At 50.1% G+C, this 16,164-nt stretch overlaps 2 protein-coding genes across 7 annotated transcripts in view; one reads left to right on the forward strand and one right to left on the reverse strand.

Moving 5' to 3' along the window:
* Positions 1 to 15,650, reverse strand: part of SRD5A1 (steroid 5 alpha-reductase 1) — a 39,299-nt gene extending 23,649 nt beyond the window's left edge. For all 4 annotated transcript variants that reach the window (XR_006382357.1, XR_006382354.1, XM_044234088.1 and 1 more), the window contains exons 1-4: positions 15,215 to 15,650; positions 3,129 to 3,295; positions 2,060 to 2,161; positions 88 to 238 (exon numbers count right to left, since the gene is read on the reverse strand). Coding sequence is in view for 2 of the 4 variants with exons in the window: in XM_044234088.1 (XP_044090023.1) it covers positions 88 to 238; positions 2,060 to 2,161; positions 3,129 to 3,295; positions 15,215 to 15,495 (701 nt within the window). In the remaining 2 variants the exon portion in view is untranslated. The remainder of the gene's footprint in view (positions 1 to 87; positions 239 to 2,059; positions 2,162 to 3,128; positions 3,296 to 15,214) is intronic.
* The window catches only part of NSUN2 (NOP2/Sun RNA methyltransferase 2), a 34,885-nt gene continuing 34,122 nt past the window's right edge, over positions 15,402 to 16,164 (forward strand). Inside the window, exon 1 of one of the 3 annotated variants that reach the window (XM_044234051.1) lies at positions 15,402 to 15,453. Coding sequence is in view for 1 of the 3 variants with exons in the window: in XM_044234063.1 (XP_044089998.1) it covers positions 16,028 to 16,129 (102 nt within the window). In the remaining 2 variants the exon portion in view is untranslated. Of the gene's footprint in view, positions 15,454 to 16,003; positions 16,130 to 16,164 lie in introns of those variants that run through there. The other 2 variants (XM_044234063.1, XR_006382351.1) reach the window with 2 other exon arrangements.

Consider the following 16,164-nt stretch of genomic DNA (forward strand, 5'->3'; position numbering starts at 1 on the left):
TGTGAACATTTCGAGAGCGGAACCCGAGAATGGTTATAATAAGGCCAGAGCACAGAGCCAACATGCGGAGAGTGTCTGCAAACTTACTGGTGATGCTGCTGGGCCCGGGTGAAGAGGATGCAGGCGCTGAAGAGCGCGAAGGCCCCGCCCTGGAGGGACCAGCTGGCCAGGCCGTAGCCGCACCACTCCATCACCTCCCCGAAGTAGTTGGCTGCTGTCACGTACTCAAACAAGCCTCCTGCAAGGAAACACAGGCAAGGGGTGCACTTCCTACAGATGACGCCCGGGAAAGCACTGACCGACGAGACAGCCGTGGGCACTTACTTAGAAAGCACCAGCTCAGCCCTGGGAAACACGACTCGTCCAGAATTGCAATCAACGAAACACACCCAAAGGTACTAGTTCTACCATTTCATCTTACAATTTCTGGGAGTAACTATGTACCATTCATCTGAATATAAAATGCTACAACTGTGTACTTTACTATGTCATTTGACTCATCAGTGAATCCCACAGATGGAACCTAGGTAGAAACAGAGACCACCGAGTGAACTGTGAAGCACTAGCTTAATCAGACGGACCTGCACAAAGGCCTGGACCCAAACTGGACGAAAGTAGTAATTTTCAAGGGCAGATTCATTCATTCAGTCATCCATTTTCATAGATCCTTCAAGTCCACACGACAGGTGAGGCCCAGCTATAGGCACTGGGAGTGCACTGTGGACAACAACATGTCCCCTTCCGGAACACTAAACCCCAATGCAGCCCCGCGAGGAAAGCACGGAGCCCAGCACGTGGTGGGGAGTGCTGTGGAGCAGAGCATGTGGGAGGGGCCCAGAAGTCGGGCTGTGAGCGGAAGGAAGGCTGGTCGTGGCCGTGGCTGGAAGGGGCCTCGCTGGCAGGGGAGGTTCGGGGTTGGTGGTTGGGGTCTCCAGGAAGCAAAGGCTCTGAGGCTGGAGAGCAGAGGGGCACGCTCCAAGGATCACCTTAGAGCCACAGTTTAAACAACCTGAGATTTGTAGGCTTTTTCCCGTCCTTTGCTTGTCACATTGTGTTCTCCCCTTGTAGGGTTCCCAGGAAGATAAGGATTCCAATCTAAGCCCGGCCATGTGATTTCCCTTTCCACTGATGTTTTAGTTCTACCCACTGAGTATTAAATTTTTTTTTTTTCAGTTTGAGAATCTCCCTTGCTTTCTATCTTGTATCTATTTAGTTCTTTCTACGGTATGTTACTCTTTTTTTCATAATTTCATCACTTTTAATTATTTAAACAACTAGATATTCACTTCGTGATCTGTTTCTATTAACTCTAAGATCTAAAATTTCCCGAGTTTAATTAGCTCTCACTCAAGGCACCATATGTCCTCATGGGTTTTGTGGCTCTTATTCTGTGGCATGTGGCCTGCCAGGCTCTCAGAGGCTAGAGCTGAAGGCAGGTCTTTTTGGGAATCTGGGTTTGTGCGGGCTGGATGCAGGAGGGCACCCCCTCCCTAGGACCACACAGATCCTAACTCCTGACTTGAGGTTTCTGGACTGTCCACAGTTGGCAAACATTTCAGCTACAAAGCTGAGGGCGTGAGGGCAGCTAGCGGTTATGGACTCTTATGTATTGGGTCCTGGACTCAAGCATTCACCCAGCCTTTGCTCTCTGATGACTGGCTTCATTTCTGGACATCACACAGATGCATCTTAAAAGATAAAAACAACAACATGTACCCAACATTTTTAACTGTTTTCAGACAGAGGACCAGGCGTCTATTTCTGCTATGGCCAGAAATGAGGTACTGGGCACCCCTGGTAAACCATAAGATGGTCCTCGTATTCTCTTTCCAAACAGATACAACTAGTCTCCTTTTTGCTTAATAGCCACTCAGTTAGCCAGAATCAGCTCTTCTGTCATTCTAAGAAAACAATAACCACAGTGATTGCTATCTTAATTGTGACTCACATCGAAAATTTGTGGCTGTGACTAGATATTAGTTATTGGATTGGATAAAACTGAAAGAGCAAGGCGTCCTGCAGAGAGTCCGGCATCAAGTCTCCCGTTGTCAGTACATACCCCTCGGTATCTTATACCCAGTCTCCCCTGGTCTCCGGAGATTCCTCAGGATGTGGTCTGAATGGATGTTTACCAGCATGCCTATCAACCACAGGCAGAACCCTACAGAAAAGGCGATACAGAGCAGCATTAAGTCCATAAACCAGGAAACCCCCAGGCCCAAGCCGGAATGAACGGGATGACCCCAATCCGCCCTATTATCGTTACTAAGGAGCAGGTTGCCACAACTGATAGTGAAGATCGTTGTAATAAATATAATGCTTCCCTCAGAGACCTAAGCGCTGCACTCAGGTCTGCGAAAGAGGGCTTCGTTTTTCTAATAATACCAGTAAATCAGCTAGTCTGCTCTAAATGTTCTGACAGGATAACTGGTGTGCTCGGAAGTAGGACTTAAGACTTGGCCCAGGCTCCTTTCCAGGAAGCGCTAAACCAAGAACCAAACAGCCACGGGGCTCTCTGAAACTCAGAAGAAACTTCTTCATCACCAGGAGCCTCGAGGGGGTGTATTTTTTTTTTTTTTTACACTCTTGCATATATTTTTGACTACTGATGTTTTATTTTCATTTTTCCTCAGAACTTATAAGGCTTTAGAGTTAGAACTCAAAAATAATAAAGATTTTAAAAAATCAAAAACTTCACAAGACCTAATAGCTTCTGCAAGTTAGCACAATCAGGAACGGCCTTGTTGGAAGGTGACCCAGTCGGACTTTTTCTCATTTTCCGTTAGGAACAGTAGGAGCTTAATGACGGTCTTAGATTACACGGTTAGTGACGGAGCTCCTCAGTTTCCCTCTGTCGTCCGCTCTGCCGGAACCTGTTGCTACTCTGAGGTCTGCTTTAGGAACAGGTATTCATGCTTTCTGGGCCTAGTCAGGGGTGATGTGCATCATCTGCTGCTGCTAGGGCCACGTGCCTCTCCCTCTGGCGCTCGGCCTCCTGCCACGAGGTCATGGACCAGCACCACCTCCTGGCTCTCAAGGAGCATGGGCTTTCTAACCAGGAACTGCGGGGACAGGAAAACCCAGGTTCTGAGTAGAACAACGGAGTGCATCCTTAGGGGGACACTCACCTACTAGAAATCGGGGATCTGTGACCCAGTCGTCGGCATACACGGCGAACTGGCTCAGGTATCTGCTTTGCAAGTAGCCATTGTAGCCACAGAACATGAAGGCCAATGCAAACGTGTACAAGGGCATGGGCTTTCCGCCTCGGATCAGGAACGGGAAAATCAAGGACCTGAGGAAACACGAAATGGAAACACATTTAAATAAAACATAGATCAATGATAAGGAATCTCATTTCTGCCATTCTATTTCAAGTCTTGGGGTTTTAATCTTGTTTCCTTGTTCAGAAATCATTCTCAGTAATGCTCATACTGATATACTTTGTTCAAAGCAGAATTTCTAGATAAAGAGTTAACCATGTTTCAGTAATGTTCACAACAGTGCATAAACTCAGGATTCTAATTGTATCAAATGTGAGACACACATGGAGAGAAAACTAAAGGCTTCAAGAGGCTCTCAATATTATCCTCCCTCGCTCTCGTCTGCGCAACATGACGTGGGGGACACTGCATGCCATCCGTCAGCACGGCAGCTGCGCTGGCTGAGCACTCAACACCCCACTTGTGGTACCTCGAGACACCCGCACAGGAAACCCCACGAACATGCAGAACAGAGCACAAGAGGGACTGAGTGTGGGGAAGCCATCTGCTCGTGGTCACAGAGCTAGTGCGTGGCTGAGCTTTCGTGTAAAACCGGGTATCTCAAGGCTCACCTTCTTCTGTTCCACCACACAAGTGAAAGTTTAGGGAGAGAAAACAGAAAAGAAAGTGGATCTTATGAAGAAAAGAGGACGCAATGTCGTACTCTCTGAATTTCCTCTGTAAAATCAGTACCTAATACGCAGAGAGAGGGCTATCGCTACGCAGCCTATGGACCTTAAGAGGATGGTAAGGAATCACCATCTACAACTTCATGCCAATAAATGTGTCCCTCTGGACAACACGAACAAAAGCCTTAAGACACAGGTGACCAAAACGGACCCACAAGGAAATCGACAACTCGAACAGCCCTCTACGAATGAAAGCGACTGAAGCGACTTTTAATGTTCTAGAGGAGCTGCAACTGGAGTTGGGGGAGGGGACTAGCTGCACAGAGGCATAGGGACATTTTCGGGGACGCAACTGTTCTGTATCTTGATTGTGGTGACGATTATATGCTGTAGGCAATCATCAACACTGACCAAACCACATTCTTAATAATGAGTGCATTTCATCCTCCGTAGGTTATATCTTAAAACAGGGAAAATATAAAAGCTTGTTATTTGTTTCCATTCTGGCCATCTACCTAAGGGCAAAAACAGAACTGATCTTAGCAGCCGTAGTGACAGCCTAACGCTGGCTACAGGTCCTCAAGGCATTCTCTTGTGACAGGCTCACTCAGGTCATGGGAAGAACATTCTTACAATCAAAAGCAGTCTTCAAGGTTCTCTCTTATCCAGGCCAGCTCCCCCAGAGTGGACTTCATGTGGGTTTAGGGCAAAGCACCAGCTGAATGTAAGCATGTGTCCGGCCCCGACGAGTGTCATCAGTGAGGTTAGTTGCTTGCCTGGAAACCAGGGTCGAAACCTGTTCTCTCTCAAAGAGAACAGGGAATTGCAGCCATTTCTGCTTCGCGGACGCACAGCTCAGGCCTGAGCAGAGCTGAGACAGTGAGCGGGCATCTGGGATACAGGCCCACTGTGCATGTCCGCACCACAAGAGGAGGATCTGGGTGACTGGGTAACTGTGTCTTGGACCAGTGGGGGAGCCTTTAGAAACAAGCAGAAATTTTGACTCGCTGCGATCCAGCATCATGGTGATGGTGTTCGTTCCCCACCCATCCTGCTCCTTGGCAGGAGAGCCAGAAGCAAACAATCAGTTCTCACTTTCTCCCTGAGCGTCAAGGAAGCTGCCCCTTGTCTGCCGTCGGCTCAAGGGATGATTCTTTAGGCAGGGGAAAGCAGAGAAGGGCCAGATGATGAGGAATTGAGAGAAAACCTCCCTGGCAGTTACAGTTTCGGGGAATTTTCTAGGGGGCAAACCACAGGACAAAGCTGACAAAGTGTTAGAATTCTAAGTTTGAAGAACTAGGGAAAAAAGAGCAGAAAGAACCATGGGAGGGGTGAAGGCTGGACTCGGTTAGAAAGAAGCCTGCGAAAGCGTGGAATGCTCAGTTTCCCCAGAGCCCGAAACTGGGGATCTGAACAAACCCACGTAAATTCAACGCAGGGTAATAGGGACCCAGGGTTAGGAAGGGGAAGGACAAAGTGTGGAAGCTCGAAACACACAGAATCGTTACAGAAGGACAGTGATGTGGGAGGATGTCTGGGCGAGATGTCACAAATGTCTACATCATAGATGAAAGAAGCCTTCTAGAAGCAACACTGAGCAAACCAGTCTGCAAACGTGGTAGATGTTTCCCTCCAGAATGTAAAAAAAAAAAAAAAAGTTGTAGACTTTCTAAATGAGGATTATGCCCAGCAAACTTTTGATTCGTTTCTTCCAATTCAGTTTCAAGTTCAGGGCTGAATTGTGAACGACTGGCAAACAGGGGCTGGCACCTTCTCGAGGTGAAACCCAAACCTGTCCCGTGTGGTATTCACGCCCCCCTCCTCATCTGTCACCAATGTCCCTTCCATGCCCGTGACGGCAAAGGCATCTGGATCGGGAATCAGCAAACACGACCCCTGGCCCAATTCCAGTTCACCACTGGAACTGTACATTGTACCACATCGTACAGCCTGAGAATAAGAACAGTTTTTACCTTTTCAAACAGTAGGGGACACGATCAAAAGGATATTGCAGGACGCACGGGAATCACACGGAGTGCAAATGTCCGCGTCCACAAATAGAGTAGTGCTGTGACATGGCCCCAGTCATTCATTTGGGTCCATTCTGTGGCTGCTCAGGAGCTGGGGCTGAGCTGCGCAGGAGCGACACAGCACGTGGTGTGGCCGTCTCATGGGTCCACGTCCCTGCGCGGTGTGCACAGATCCGCAGCAAGTGGCGTTCAGAGTGCACGTCACTTTGTTCTCTCATCAGTGCGCACTGGTCCTGTGAAGACAGGGAAAGCGGCCTCCGTGTGTCCGCAGACCCAGTGGGGTGTGGCTCACTCTGCTCCCGTGGCAGGTGGCTCAGCACTCTGGGACGCAAGGTCACTGTGGCTGTGTCGCAAGACTAGGCTAAAGGTCAGCGTTACCAGACGAGCAGTTCTTGTGATGTCGTCCCCCACTTGCAGGAAAGCAGTGGTCAGGGCAAAGCAAGAATTTAAACAGAATCCAGTTCTAGAATTTTGCAAAAGAAAGGAAAAGAAGGCTACCACCACCGGAAGTTCCTGGGGGCCGCCTCCTGTTTCACCCGGCAAGGAGGGCCTTCTGCCAACGGTGAGCTCGCTCCCTGCAGCAAAGACACACGTCCAGAGGACAGAAGCTCATGGAACACGATGAGCCCCTCGGTGAGGACGGCTGCTTGTGGAGTCAGGATGCTGAAAGCGAGGTCAGCGGAGAGTTGAAAAGCAAGGCCAGTGTCTGAGTGAGCAGTCTTCTGGGCTCCTGCGATGTCACCGAGGTCACTGACATGTAACTGAGCTGGGGCCGAGTTTGAAGTGGCAGAGAAATCAGGCTCCAACGGGTCCTCGCACAACAACCAGTGGTGACAGCGAGTGCACAGAAGCTGAGGAAACGCTAATGCAGTACAACCCGAGGGGAGACCCGCTAAGATAGTGTAAATGCTGGTGGTAAACACACACGCGTGACAGATTTACAAAGCCTGTGAGAATAGAAGGTGTTTAAAGCTGCTCTCCATTGGGGCGCCTGGGTGGCTCGGTGGGTTAAGCCGCTGCCTTCGGCTCAGGTCATGATCTCAGGGTCCTGGGATCGAGTCCCGCATCGGGCTCTCTGCTCAGCGGGGAGCCTGCTTCTCTCTCTCTCTCTCTGCCTGCCTCTCCATCTACTTGTGAGTTCTCTCTGTCAAATAAATAAATAAAATCTTAAAAAAAAAAAAAGCTGCTCTCCATATGGCAGGTACTTTGCCAAAAAACAAAACGAAACAAAACAAACAAAAGAAACCAAACCACAACACCACCAAATTGATTAGTGCCTGTGACGGAACCGTGTCAACAGTGAACTTGATCTTCTGTCCATGGACTTAACCACTGTTCTGAGTTCAAAGCCAAGACTGAAATTTTTCTTTGTAAGAAAAAGTGCCTCAACCACTATTACTGAGGTTTAAAGGGCTCTGGAAATTAGCTTTTGCTGCAGACTTGATAATGTTTTTCAATGAATTCAACCTAAAATTGTAAGGCAAAATATCTCCTATGTGCAAAACGTACACGGCGTTGGCCTCCTCAGCAACAAGTGACATTGGCAGAAGCACCAGTCACATCAAACTCCTTCCCGGGCTTTCCCCGGTAGAGTCAAAAGCAGCAGCGAGATCTGCCTTCTCACGCAAACTTGCACTGGTACGATTTCTAAGCTCCAGACGGAGTCCCTCCAGTGGTGTTTGAACTGTTCAAGACCTATTTAACTGTAACTGAGGAGCCGCCACCTGTCAACCAGAAGACACTCACTCACACCGCAGAAACATACTAAAGGACAAATACCAACAGAAGAGTCCAACAGAATTCCATAAAGTCTTCCAAGTAATGAACATGTTAAACTACAATCAGAAACCTGTGGACTGACACCAAAATCTGGCAGTACCAATGCATATGAAAAGACACTTTCAAAGAGAAAATCTTGACGTGCCTGGGGGTTCCATCGGTGAACGTCTGCTTTCAGCTGAGGTCATGATCCAAGAGTCCCACCTGGGGCTCCCTGCTCAGTGGGGAGTCTGCTTCTTTCCCCCCACTCTGCCCCCCTATCCCCTTGCTTATGCTCCCTCTCTCTCAAATAAATAAAATCCTTAAAATTGAAAAAAAAAAAAGAGAGAGAGAGAAAATCTCATTGCCCATCAATCAGCATCAAGGGGTGAACACTGGCCAAGGATCTTGGTCATGGGGAACGCTGACTCTGAAGCCCAATGAAGTGAATGCTCTCCCCACCAAATAAAGAATTCCACCCTTCGTGTTACCTCTGTTACAGAAATTAAGGTATTAGCAAGACAGGAAACAACGTGTGTTGGAGAGGATGTGGAGAAAGGGGAACCCTCTTACACTGTTGGTGGGAATGCAAGTTGGTGCAGCCACTTTGGAGAACAGTGTGGAGATTCCTCAAGAAATTAAAAGTAGAACTTCCCTATGACGCTGCAATTGCACTACTGGGTATTTACCCCAAAGATACAGATGTAGTGAAGAGAAGGGTCATCTGTACCCCAATGTTTATAGCAGCAATGGCCACGGTCGCCAAACTGTGGGAAGAACCAAGATGCCCTTCAACGGACGAATGGATAAGGAAGATGTGGTCCATATACACTATGGAGTATTATGCCTCCATCAGAAAGGACGAATACCCAACTTTTGTAGCAACATGGACGGGACTGGAAGAGATGATGCTGAGTGAAATAAGTCAAGCAGAGAGAGTCAAGTATCATATGGTTTCACTTATTTGTGGAGCATAACAAATAGCATGGAGGACATGGGGAGTTAGAGAGGAGAAGGGAGTTGGGGGAAATTGGAAGGGGAGGTGAACCACGAGAGACTATGGACTCTGAAAAACAATCTGAGGGTTTTGAAGGGGCGGGGGGGTGGGAGGCTGGGGGAACCAGGAGGTGGGTATTAGAGAGAGCACGGATTGCATGGAGCACTGGGTGTGGTGCAAAAACAATGAATACTGTTATGCTGAAAAGAAATAAAAAATTTAAAAAAATTAAAAAATTAAGGTACTAGAATTAGAATTTTCTCAATAGAAATCTTTGTGAAATATCTCTTTCACTACATCGCTTATTTTGTCCCCTGTACCACAAACCTCAAAAGAAGCACTATATGGCCCTTTCCAAAAAGTTTTGATCCTTGACCTAGCTTAAAATAGGAGTTACACTCTGGAAACCTCATTGTGACTTTCCTAGCAAATGCCCTTGCTCAAGGCCCCAGTACTTAGGTTGCAGACAGCCTCTTTGGACAGGGGTGCAGCTGGCTGCTCCAGGTCTGCCAGATGGGGTCTGTGCATCTGGGTCCTCAGCTACACACGGAACAGAGAAGTCACACTGATCTGCTCCAGGGTATGCCCTACAAGAGCCGGGAAAAGATGCACTTCTCTCTGGTCTCACATGAACGTCAGAAGTGAGGCAAGGATTGGAAACAGGGTTTTAGAAAGGTTGATGCAGATCTCTTCTGTTCCTTTATCTCTACCTCTGAAAGGACAGCAATGCCCCTGACGACCACAGGCCTAGCCATAAAGTCACTGAGGGCAGAAGGGGAACAAGCTGGCTCAGGCAATGTCACTAATGACTTTAGACCCTGACGAGGGCTCCTGGGGGAGTCCTTATTCCCCAGCTTCTCCTTCCCCACAGGCTGAGGGCACCGATATGAACCAAGCCCTCCTGGCTCTGGGGTCTTCAGCAAGCCAGATGGCCGGATGCAATGCACCTTCCAGAGGGGATCACTCTGCACCCTCTTGCTATTTGGGGGATTGCCTTTCTTCATTTAAGTTACTCCCTTCAGCTTTACTTCTTTTCCTTGGAAGGCCATGCAACAGTTGCTGGAAAGGGCTTCCTTTGAATTGGATCAATTAGGAGCCAAAATGGGGCAGATGGGGCTTCTGGGCACGACTTTCATCTGAGTCTTCATCTAGACACTAGAGGGACAAGGGGACCCAAGGGTTACAGTGGATCCCAGGCTGCTTATGGTGAAAGATCTACTTCAAGACATGAGGCCAGGCTCTGTGAGGAAGGTAGACTCCGCTGCTGGAACCACACAGCACTAGTCCCGACCTGGGGGACCCAGGCCATCTCAGTTCAAAAGCCTTTCTCACGTGGTGTCTCATCTACACTGACGAACACCCTTCCACATGGGAACTGTGGGAAATGGGGATTATCCCTCTTTGAGAAAACGTATGAAGCTGGAAGTTGAATACCCTTAATGTGGAAATCTGTAAGGTAAACCGTGACGAGCTTGCATTTAAAAATACCTTATTGGGGCGCCTGGGTGGTGCAGTGGATTAAGCCTCTGCCTTCGGCTCAGGTCATGATCTCAGGGTCCTGGGATCGAGCCCCGAGTCAGGCTCTCTGCTCAGCGGGGAGCCTGCTTCCCTTCCTCTTTCTCTGCCTGCCTCTCTGCCTGCTTGTGATCTCTGTCAAATAAATAAATAAAATCTTTAAAAAAATACCTTATTTAGGTAATGTGTTATATAAATGTATGCTCGGTTCCGATAATGAGCTAAAGGACATGGTACGGTCAGGTCCCAGGCAGCTACAAAGGGATTCTGTTTTCTACCTCCTCAGATGGAGTGTGGGACTGAATTTGACACTTTGTTTTCTACCATGTTACAATATCCCATTTTCCCCCCTTCCCTTCCACTTAAAGAAACAGAACTTACTTTCCATCAAGTTGTTACTACGGAGGAAACTTGCCCATCTCTGTGGCTGTGAAGCACCCAGGACCGTGGGACACACTGATGAGGGGCTGAACTGAGAGCTTTCAGAACCTGAATCTCTGGGACCTTCGATGGCCAGGCAGCCTGCTGTCTGCCTCCTGCATGCATCAGTGTACAAGCCTGGGGACGGTGTGAGTGTTTCTTACAGTTCCTGATGTAATGTGTCCAGTAATTCCTAACCCTATATAACATGTTTTGTTTTGTTTTTTAAACATTTCACAACTGTTACTATTAACCTATGTAACAGATGGGGACCGGAGGCTCAGAGGAACCTGGTGACAGAGGCTCAGAAGTGGCAGCTCAAGGGCCATGTCCTCACCCCACAGGTTCTCCCAACAAACTGGAACAACATCCAGTAATTCTGCAACGAGAAACTGCATATTCATTCAACAAATGATTTGGCACTCAAAACCAATTGGAAATTGTGTCCTAGCTAGAATGAAACATCCAATTTGGTGATTTGGCAGCAAATCTAACAGTAGAGTTAATCCTTTTTAAATGTTTAAAACTGAAAGTGGTTGTTATAATTTTAATAACCATATTACTTTTTCTCAACAATTTGACATCTTTGGAATCTATAGCACTTCCAAGATGTCGATCAGTTCCTATTACTTTTTTTCCCTTCTGAAATGCTCTTTTGCAACAAAAGGCACAGATTATAAAGCCACACACTTACATAAGCTCTGTGTGCTTTTAAGGCAAGGTTACCAATGCAATGAATATTTCACTACGTGTCATTCTATACTTCTGAATGAAAGTTTTTTTTTTTTTTCCCCAAATTTTTGAATCCATAAGGCAAGGGCCAAGGGTTTAGTGTGGGCTTCACCTTCTCTAGTTCCCTGATGTGTTTTAATATTACACGTGCCCTATGGCACATTTAAAAGTGGGGCTAGGGCCAGGCTCTCCCCATGGGACCACGAGTAGAAGAGAGCAGGAGAAACGATGAATCCGGGCAGGTATGATTCTTCGAGGATCACTATCAGATGTAACAACAGAATCAAGGTCCTGCAAGCTCAGGGAGATGGCTGAGCCCTGCCCTTGGGGAGGGTGTTAGGAAGAGGAAGCCCTGTGGGCATGTCAAAGTCTGCATTCAGCACTCTCCCTCTGCCTCACGGTCAAGGTGGTCCCTGGGGCCCCGGTGGTCATTAGGACCATGTGCTTAAGGGGGACTTTGTAACAGCTGCTAAATGGACAAGCAAACTGAACAAGCCCAGTGACTCATTCACTAACCTACCAAGTGGCAAGAGAAAAATTCATGAGCAAAGGCAGCCTGAGCTCAGTGAATACTGAAAAAAAACTGGTTGGCAGGAGAGAAAGCAGCAGAATAGGAGGTCCGACGAGAGTTTAGGGGCCCATCAGAAGGGCCTCTGACAAATGCAGAATGGCTCTGCACCAATGCTGGGGACCACAGGAAACTACCTCCCACAGCTAATGTGCACTCATCCGAGGGAGGTCAGACACTGCTCCACGCACAGCAAAATCGAAGCTGGCAAGACAAGACACCCGAGCCCTCCAGAACTCAGAACGAGATCAATACGAGACACTCCAGTGCAGCTAGGATTCGGGCAAACACTGTAACTGTCGAGGGCTGTGGAAGACCATGTTGTTTGTCGTGGATTACAAACGTTCCCACAAATGTCCTTCACTACCTAAGGGGGAGCCAGCCGAGTCCTTGGGATGTTCTCTCCCATAGCTATTCCTTCTTTCCTTCCATGACAGCCTTCCCATCTTTATCAGACTCTTCTGCCAGAAAGATCCTGCATGTGTTTTGGTCTTGCATTTCTGCATTCCTTAAGGGAGCATCTTTTTTTGTTTCTTTAAAGATTTTCATTCATTTCAGAGAGAGAGAGAGAATGCAGGGAGCAGAGCAGAGGGAGAGAGAGAAACTCAAGTAGACCATTTAATAAATAAGCTATTTGGGTAGAATGGAAAATGTTTATCTCTTCTATACGGAAAACATTGAGTCCCAAAACCACATAGGCTATATGTGTGGTCACAAGTACAACCTGAAACAGAATAGCCCGGCAGGTTGAAAAGCTACACCTGACCTAGCAAATCCTCTGGAGTATGTTTCTAAAGCCTCTGCTCTTGGAATCAGGGTTTAGTCCCAACCACCCCATCGAACAGCCTCTGAATTCGGTGTCTCAGAGGCCTCCCCAGTGTGAAGGGTCAAATTCTGGCACTCTCCAGGGGACTCTGGCCCAGGGGGGGCTATATTCACCCAGTCTCCCCCTACAGTGAGTGGAAACAATGAAACAGAATGTTTTAGTTAAAAGGCTTAACTCAGGCTTTCCAAGCTCAGAAGACTAACCCTTTACACATTTCCAATGCCACCAGTAAGAAGTTTTTTACTGGCACTGGAGACTGGCAGCAGCGTGTCAATCACCTTTGGGGCACATACGTGGCTGTGCCCACCTGCACAGTGACGTGGAATGGTCTTGGTCATCATCTACTGAACATTTGGATTTGCCAGTCCTGTGCAAGCATTTTATGGAGTTATCTTCATTTTTTTTCAAGATTTTATTTATTTGTCAGAGAGAGAGAGAGAGAGAGAGAGAGGCAGAGCAGGCAGAGGGACAAGCAGACTCTCTGCTGAGCAAGGAGTCTGAGGCAGGACTTGATCCCCTGCGATCATGCCCAATGCTTAACAGACTGAGCCACCCAGGCACCCCTGCAATTGTCTTTTTTTAAAGGCATGCTATCCTGTGGGCTGGCGCCACCACAATGCCCGTCCCACTGCTGTGGAAACACGCTGCAGAGCAGCTCAGTAACTGATCCCACGTCCTTAGTGACGTGGCTGGGAGACTCGCAGTCTGACTCCAGAGCTTGCTTCTGGCCATTAGAGAAACAGAGAGACACAGGTTCTAGCATATTTATGAAGAAACGTACACAGACGTGGAAATTCTACTGACATTCAAACTACATTAATGCTTGACAACATTACAAAATACAAAAACAAAAAACCCAAACCAGCAAAACGCTAGCAGCCTGACAACAATTTTGTTCACTGGAATAATCTTGAAGAGTCAGGAATACAGGATCCGGAAAACCTTTGTTGAGCATTTGACTGTGCCTGTTTAATGTGCCTGCGTACTGCTCCAACGGATTCTGTATTTTATTTTTTAAGATTTTGTTTATTTTAGAAAGAAAGAGCACAAGAGCAGAGAGGGAAGAAGAGGGAGGGGGAAAGAACCCCAAGCAGAGTCTGCTCTGAGCAGGGAGCCCTACTCAAGCTTCAGTCTCACAATCCAAGATCGTGACCTGAGCCAAATGAAGAGTCAGACACTTAACCCAGCCACCCAGGTGCCCCTGATTCTGTGTTCCCAGTGTCCCTCGTGCTCGAGCAGACTCTTGGCCCACATGCTAACTCTTTCACTGCTTGTCCTGGAGGCATCCTGTGGGTTATTTGCTTCTCAAGGGCCAGTTCAGGTTTCATTCCAGTGAGGGCAGTCCCACATGTCCTGGAAAACACCTGGAATACTCAAACACAAACTGTAGAGGCTCCAAACCCTGGGTTAATTGATAAACTTAAAAATCATTAAAGTGAACTGTTACAGTTCCATATTTCAGATGATCGACTCTGAGGCACTGAGAGTTCTCACAACACAAGGATTTTAAGATCACTATAAAAAGGTGAATTTAACCAGCACTTTCTGACAACTCTTGAGATTTTGGTTATTCACGTGTATGATACTCTCTTTCCTTTTTGGATGCCCTTCGGTGGTCACAAACCAAGATCAGGTTTTTCATTAATCATGGGTTATAGCTTTGCTTTTCTTTCTACCATCAGTCATTTGGATATTCAGCGGCCCCATCACAGAGGTACACAGCGTACCCATTCCGAGTAGAGGCTGAATGGCCAAATGCTAAAGTCAGTGTTCAGCTGAGCTCAAGAGCAGACGTCACCATAGTAAAACACATTTCTGGGACATAAGAGTAAATCCACAGTTTTCACCCCCCCAAAATTGCACAAAATTGCACTAAAATCTGACATTTTAGTCAGATTGTCAAAGCCGCACATTCTGATGTAGGGAAGGCACTCGGGCGGTTACCGATGGCACGCCCACTGTGCGGAGGTCACTAGGAACGGAAAGGTTTTCTCGCTGCTGTACCTCTGACAGCGCTGAGCCAGGAGCCTTCGCATCATGCAGCTTCCTCTCCTCCGCAGCTGCAGGTCAGACACTCAGCTCCCGCATCGCTATCTTCCCAGCCGGCTCTCACCTTCTCCCACCGCGCCCACGCCCCGCCCACTTTCCCAGACTGTGCTAAGCTAAACGCTCCTTCCAGGGGAGAAGGGGCCGGGGCCAGGTACAGAGCGAGAACAGCACGGGCGGAGGGAGCCCGGCGCCGCGAGACGACACCAGGGAAGGGTCAGCAGGGACAGGGCGCGAGGGCGGGTGTGCAGAGCGGGGCGGCTGGGAAGGGCAGCGGGAAAGAGGCTGCAGGAGTAGGCACGGGAGCGGGGAAGGAGGAAGGCAGGCAAGGGGGCAGGGGAGGAGGGCGGTGGAGAGGGAGGCAGAGGTGCGGGCGAGGGCGCCGGGGGGGCAGGGGGGCGCGGGGAGGGGCGAGGCGGCCGGCCGTTACCGTTGCGCGTAGTGGACGAGGAACATGGCCAGGAGGATGCGGTTGGGGGCTCGGCGGAGGCGCTCGGCCGCCGTGACGGTGCACACCCACAGCGGCACGGCGAGCGAGGGCAGCTCCTGCAGCGCCCAGGCGGCCCGCGCCGGCACCCGAAAGGCGGAGCCCGGAGACACGTAGCGCCCGTAGCACGAGCGCAGCAGCCGGAGCAACAGGAAGCCCAGGAAGCTCATGGCGCACTGCAGGTAGGCGAGCTTGTCCAGCAGGGACCTCTCGGCCGGCTCCATGGCGGGAGACTGCAGACGCGCCCCATGGTCTGCCGACCGCGGCGGGCCACTTATAGGGAGGTGGCGGCCCCGGTGTGGGGGCGGAGGGCGCGGCTACCTGAGGCGGACGCCCGCAGCCGGCGCCGGGTCCCGAGCCGCAGCCCTTCCCTCCTCCCCCGGCGCCCGAGGCGCCAGCGCACCGGCCCAGCAGGTTGGACCCGAGGCGGTCCGGCCCCGCCCCCGAGGCCGGAGCCCCGCCCCCCGCCGCTCTGCGCACGCGCGACCGCGGGCTGTCCGCGGAGCTGCCGGAGCCCGCGCGGGCTACTTCGGGGCTGCTTCCCAGGGGCCCCCTCCCCGCCAGGGCTGCCGGCGCTGCCCCTCGCTCGCTGCTCTGCGGGAGCACGGGTCGCGGCGCTTTGGGCGTCTTCCACGCAGCGCGCCCGGGAGCGGCGCAGGCGCGGAGCCCGCGGGGCCTCGCGCGCCAGCCCGGAAGTCCGCGCGGCCGGCGGTGGCGGGGCGCGGTGTGCGGGCAGCGTGCGCGGCCGCGTGGGCCATGGGGCGGCGGGCGCGGGGCCGGCGGCTCCAGCAGCAGCAGCAGCAGCGGCCGCCGCGCGCGGAGGACGGCGCCGAGGGTGGCGGCAAGCGTCAGGAGGCGGTAGGACCCGGGGCGCGGGCGGGCAGGGCCCCCGT

The sequence above is a fragment of the Neovison vison genome, chromosome 1 (assembly GCF_020171115.1).
Source record: "Neovison vison isolate M4711 chromosome 1, ASM_NN_V1, whole genome shotgun sequence".
In the NCBI taxonomy this organism is placed as follows: Eukaryota; Metazoa; Chordata; class Mammalia; order Carnivora; family Mustelidae; genus Neogale; species Neogale vison.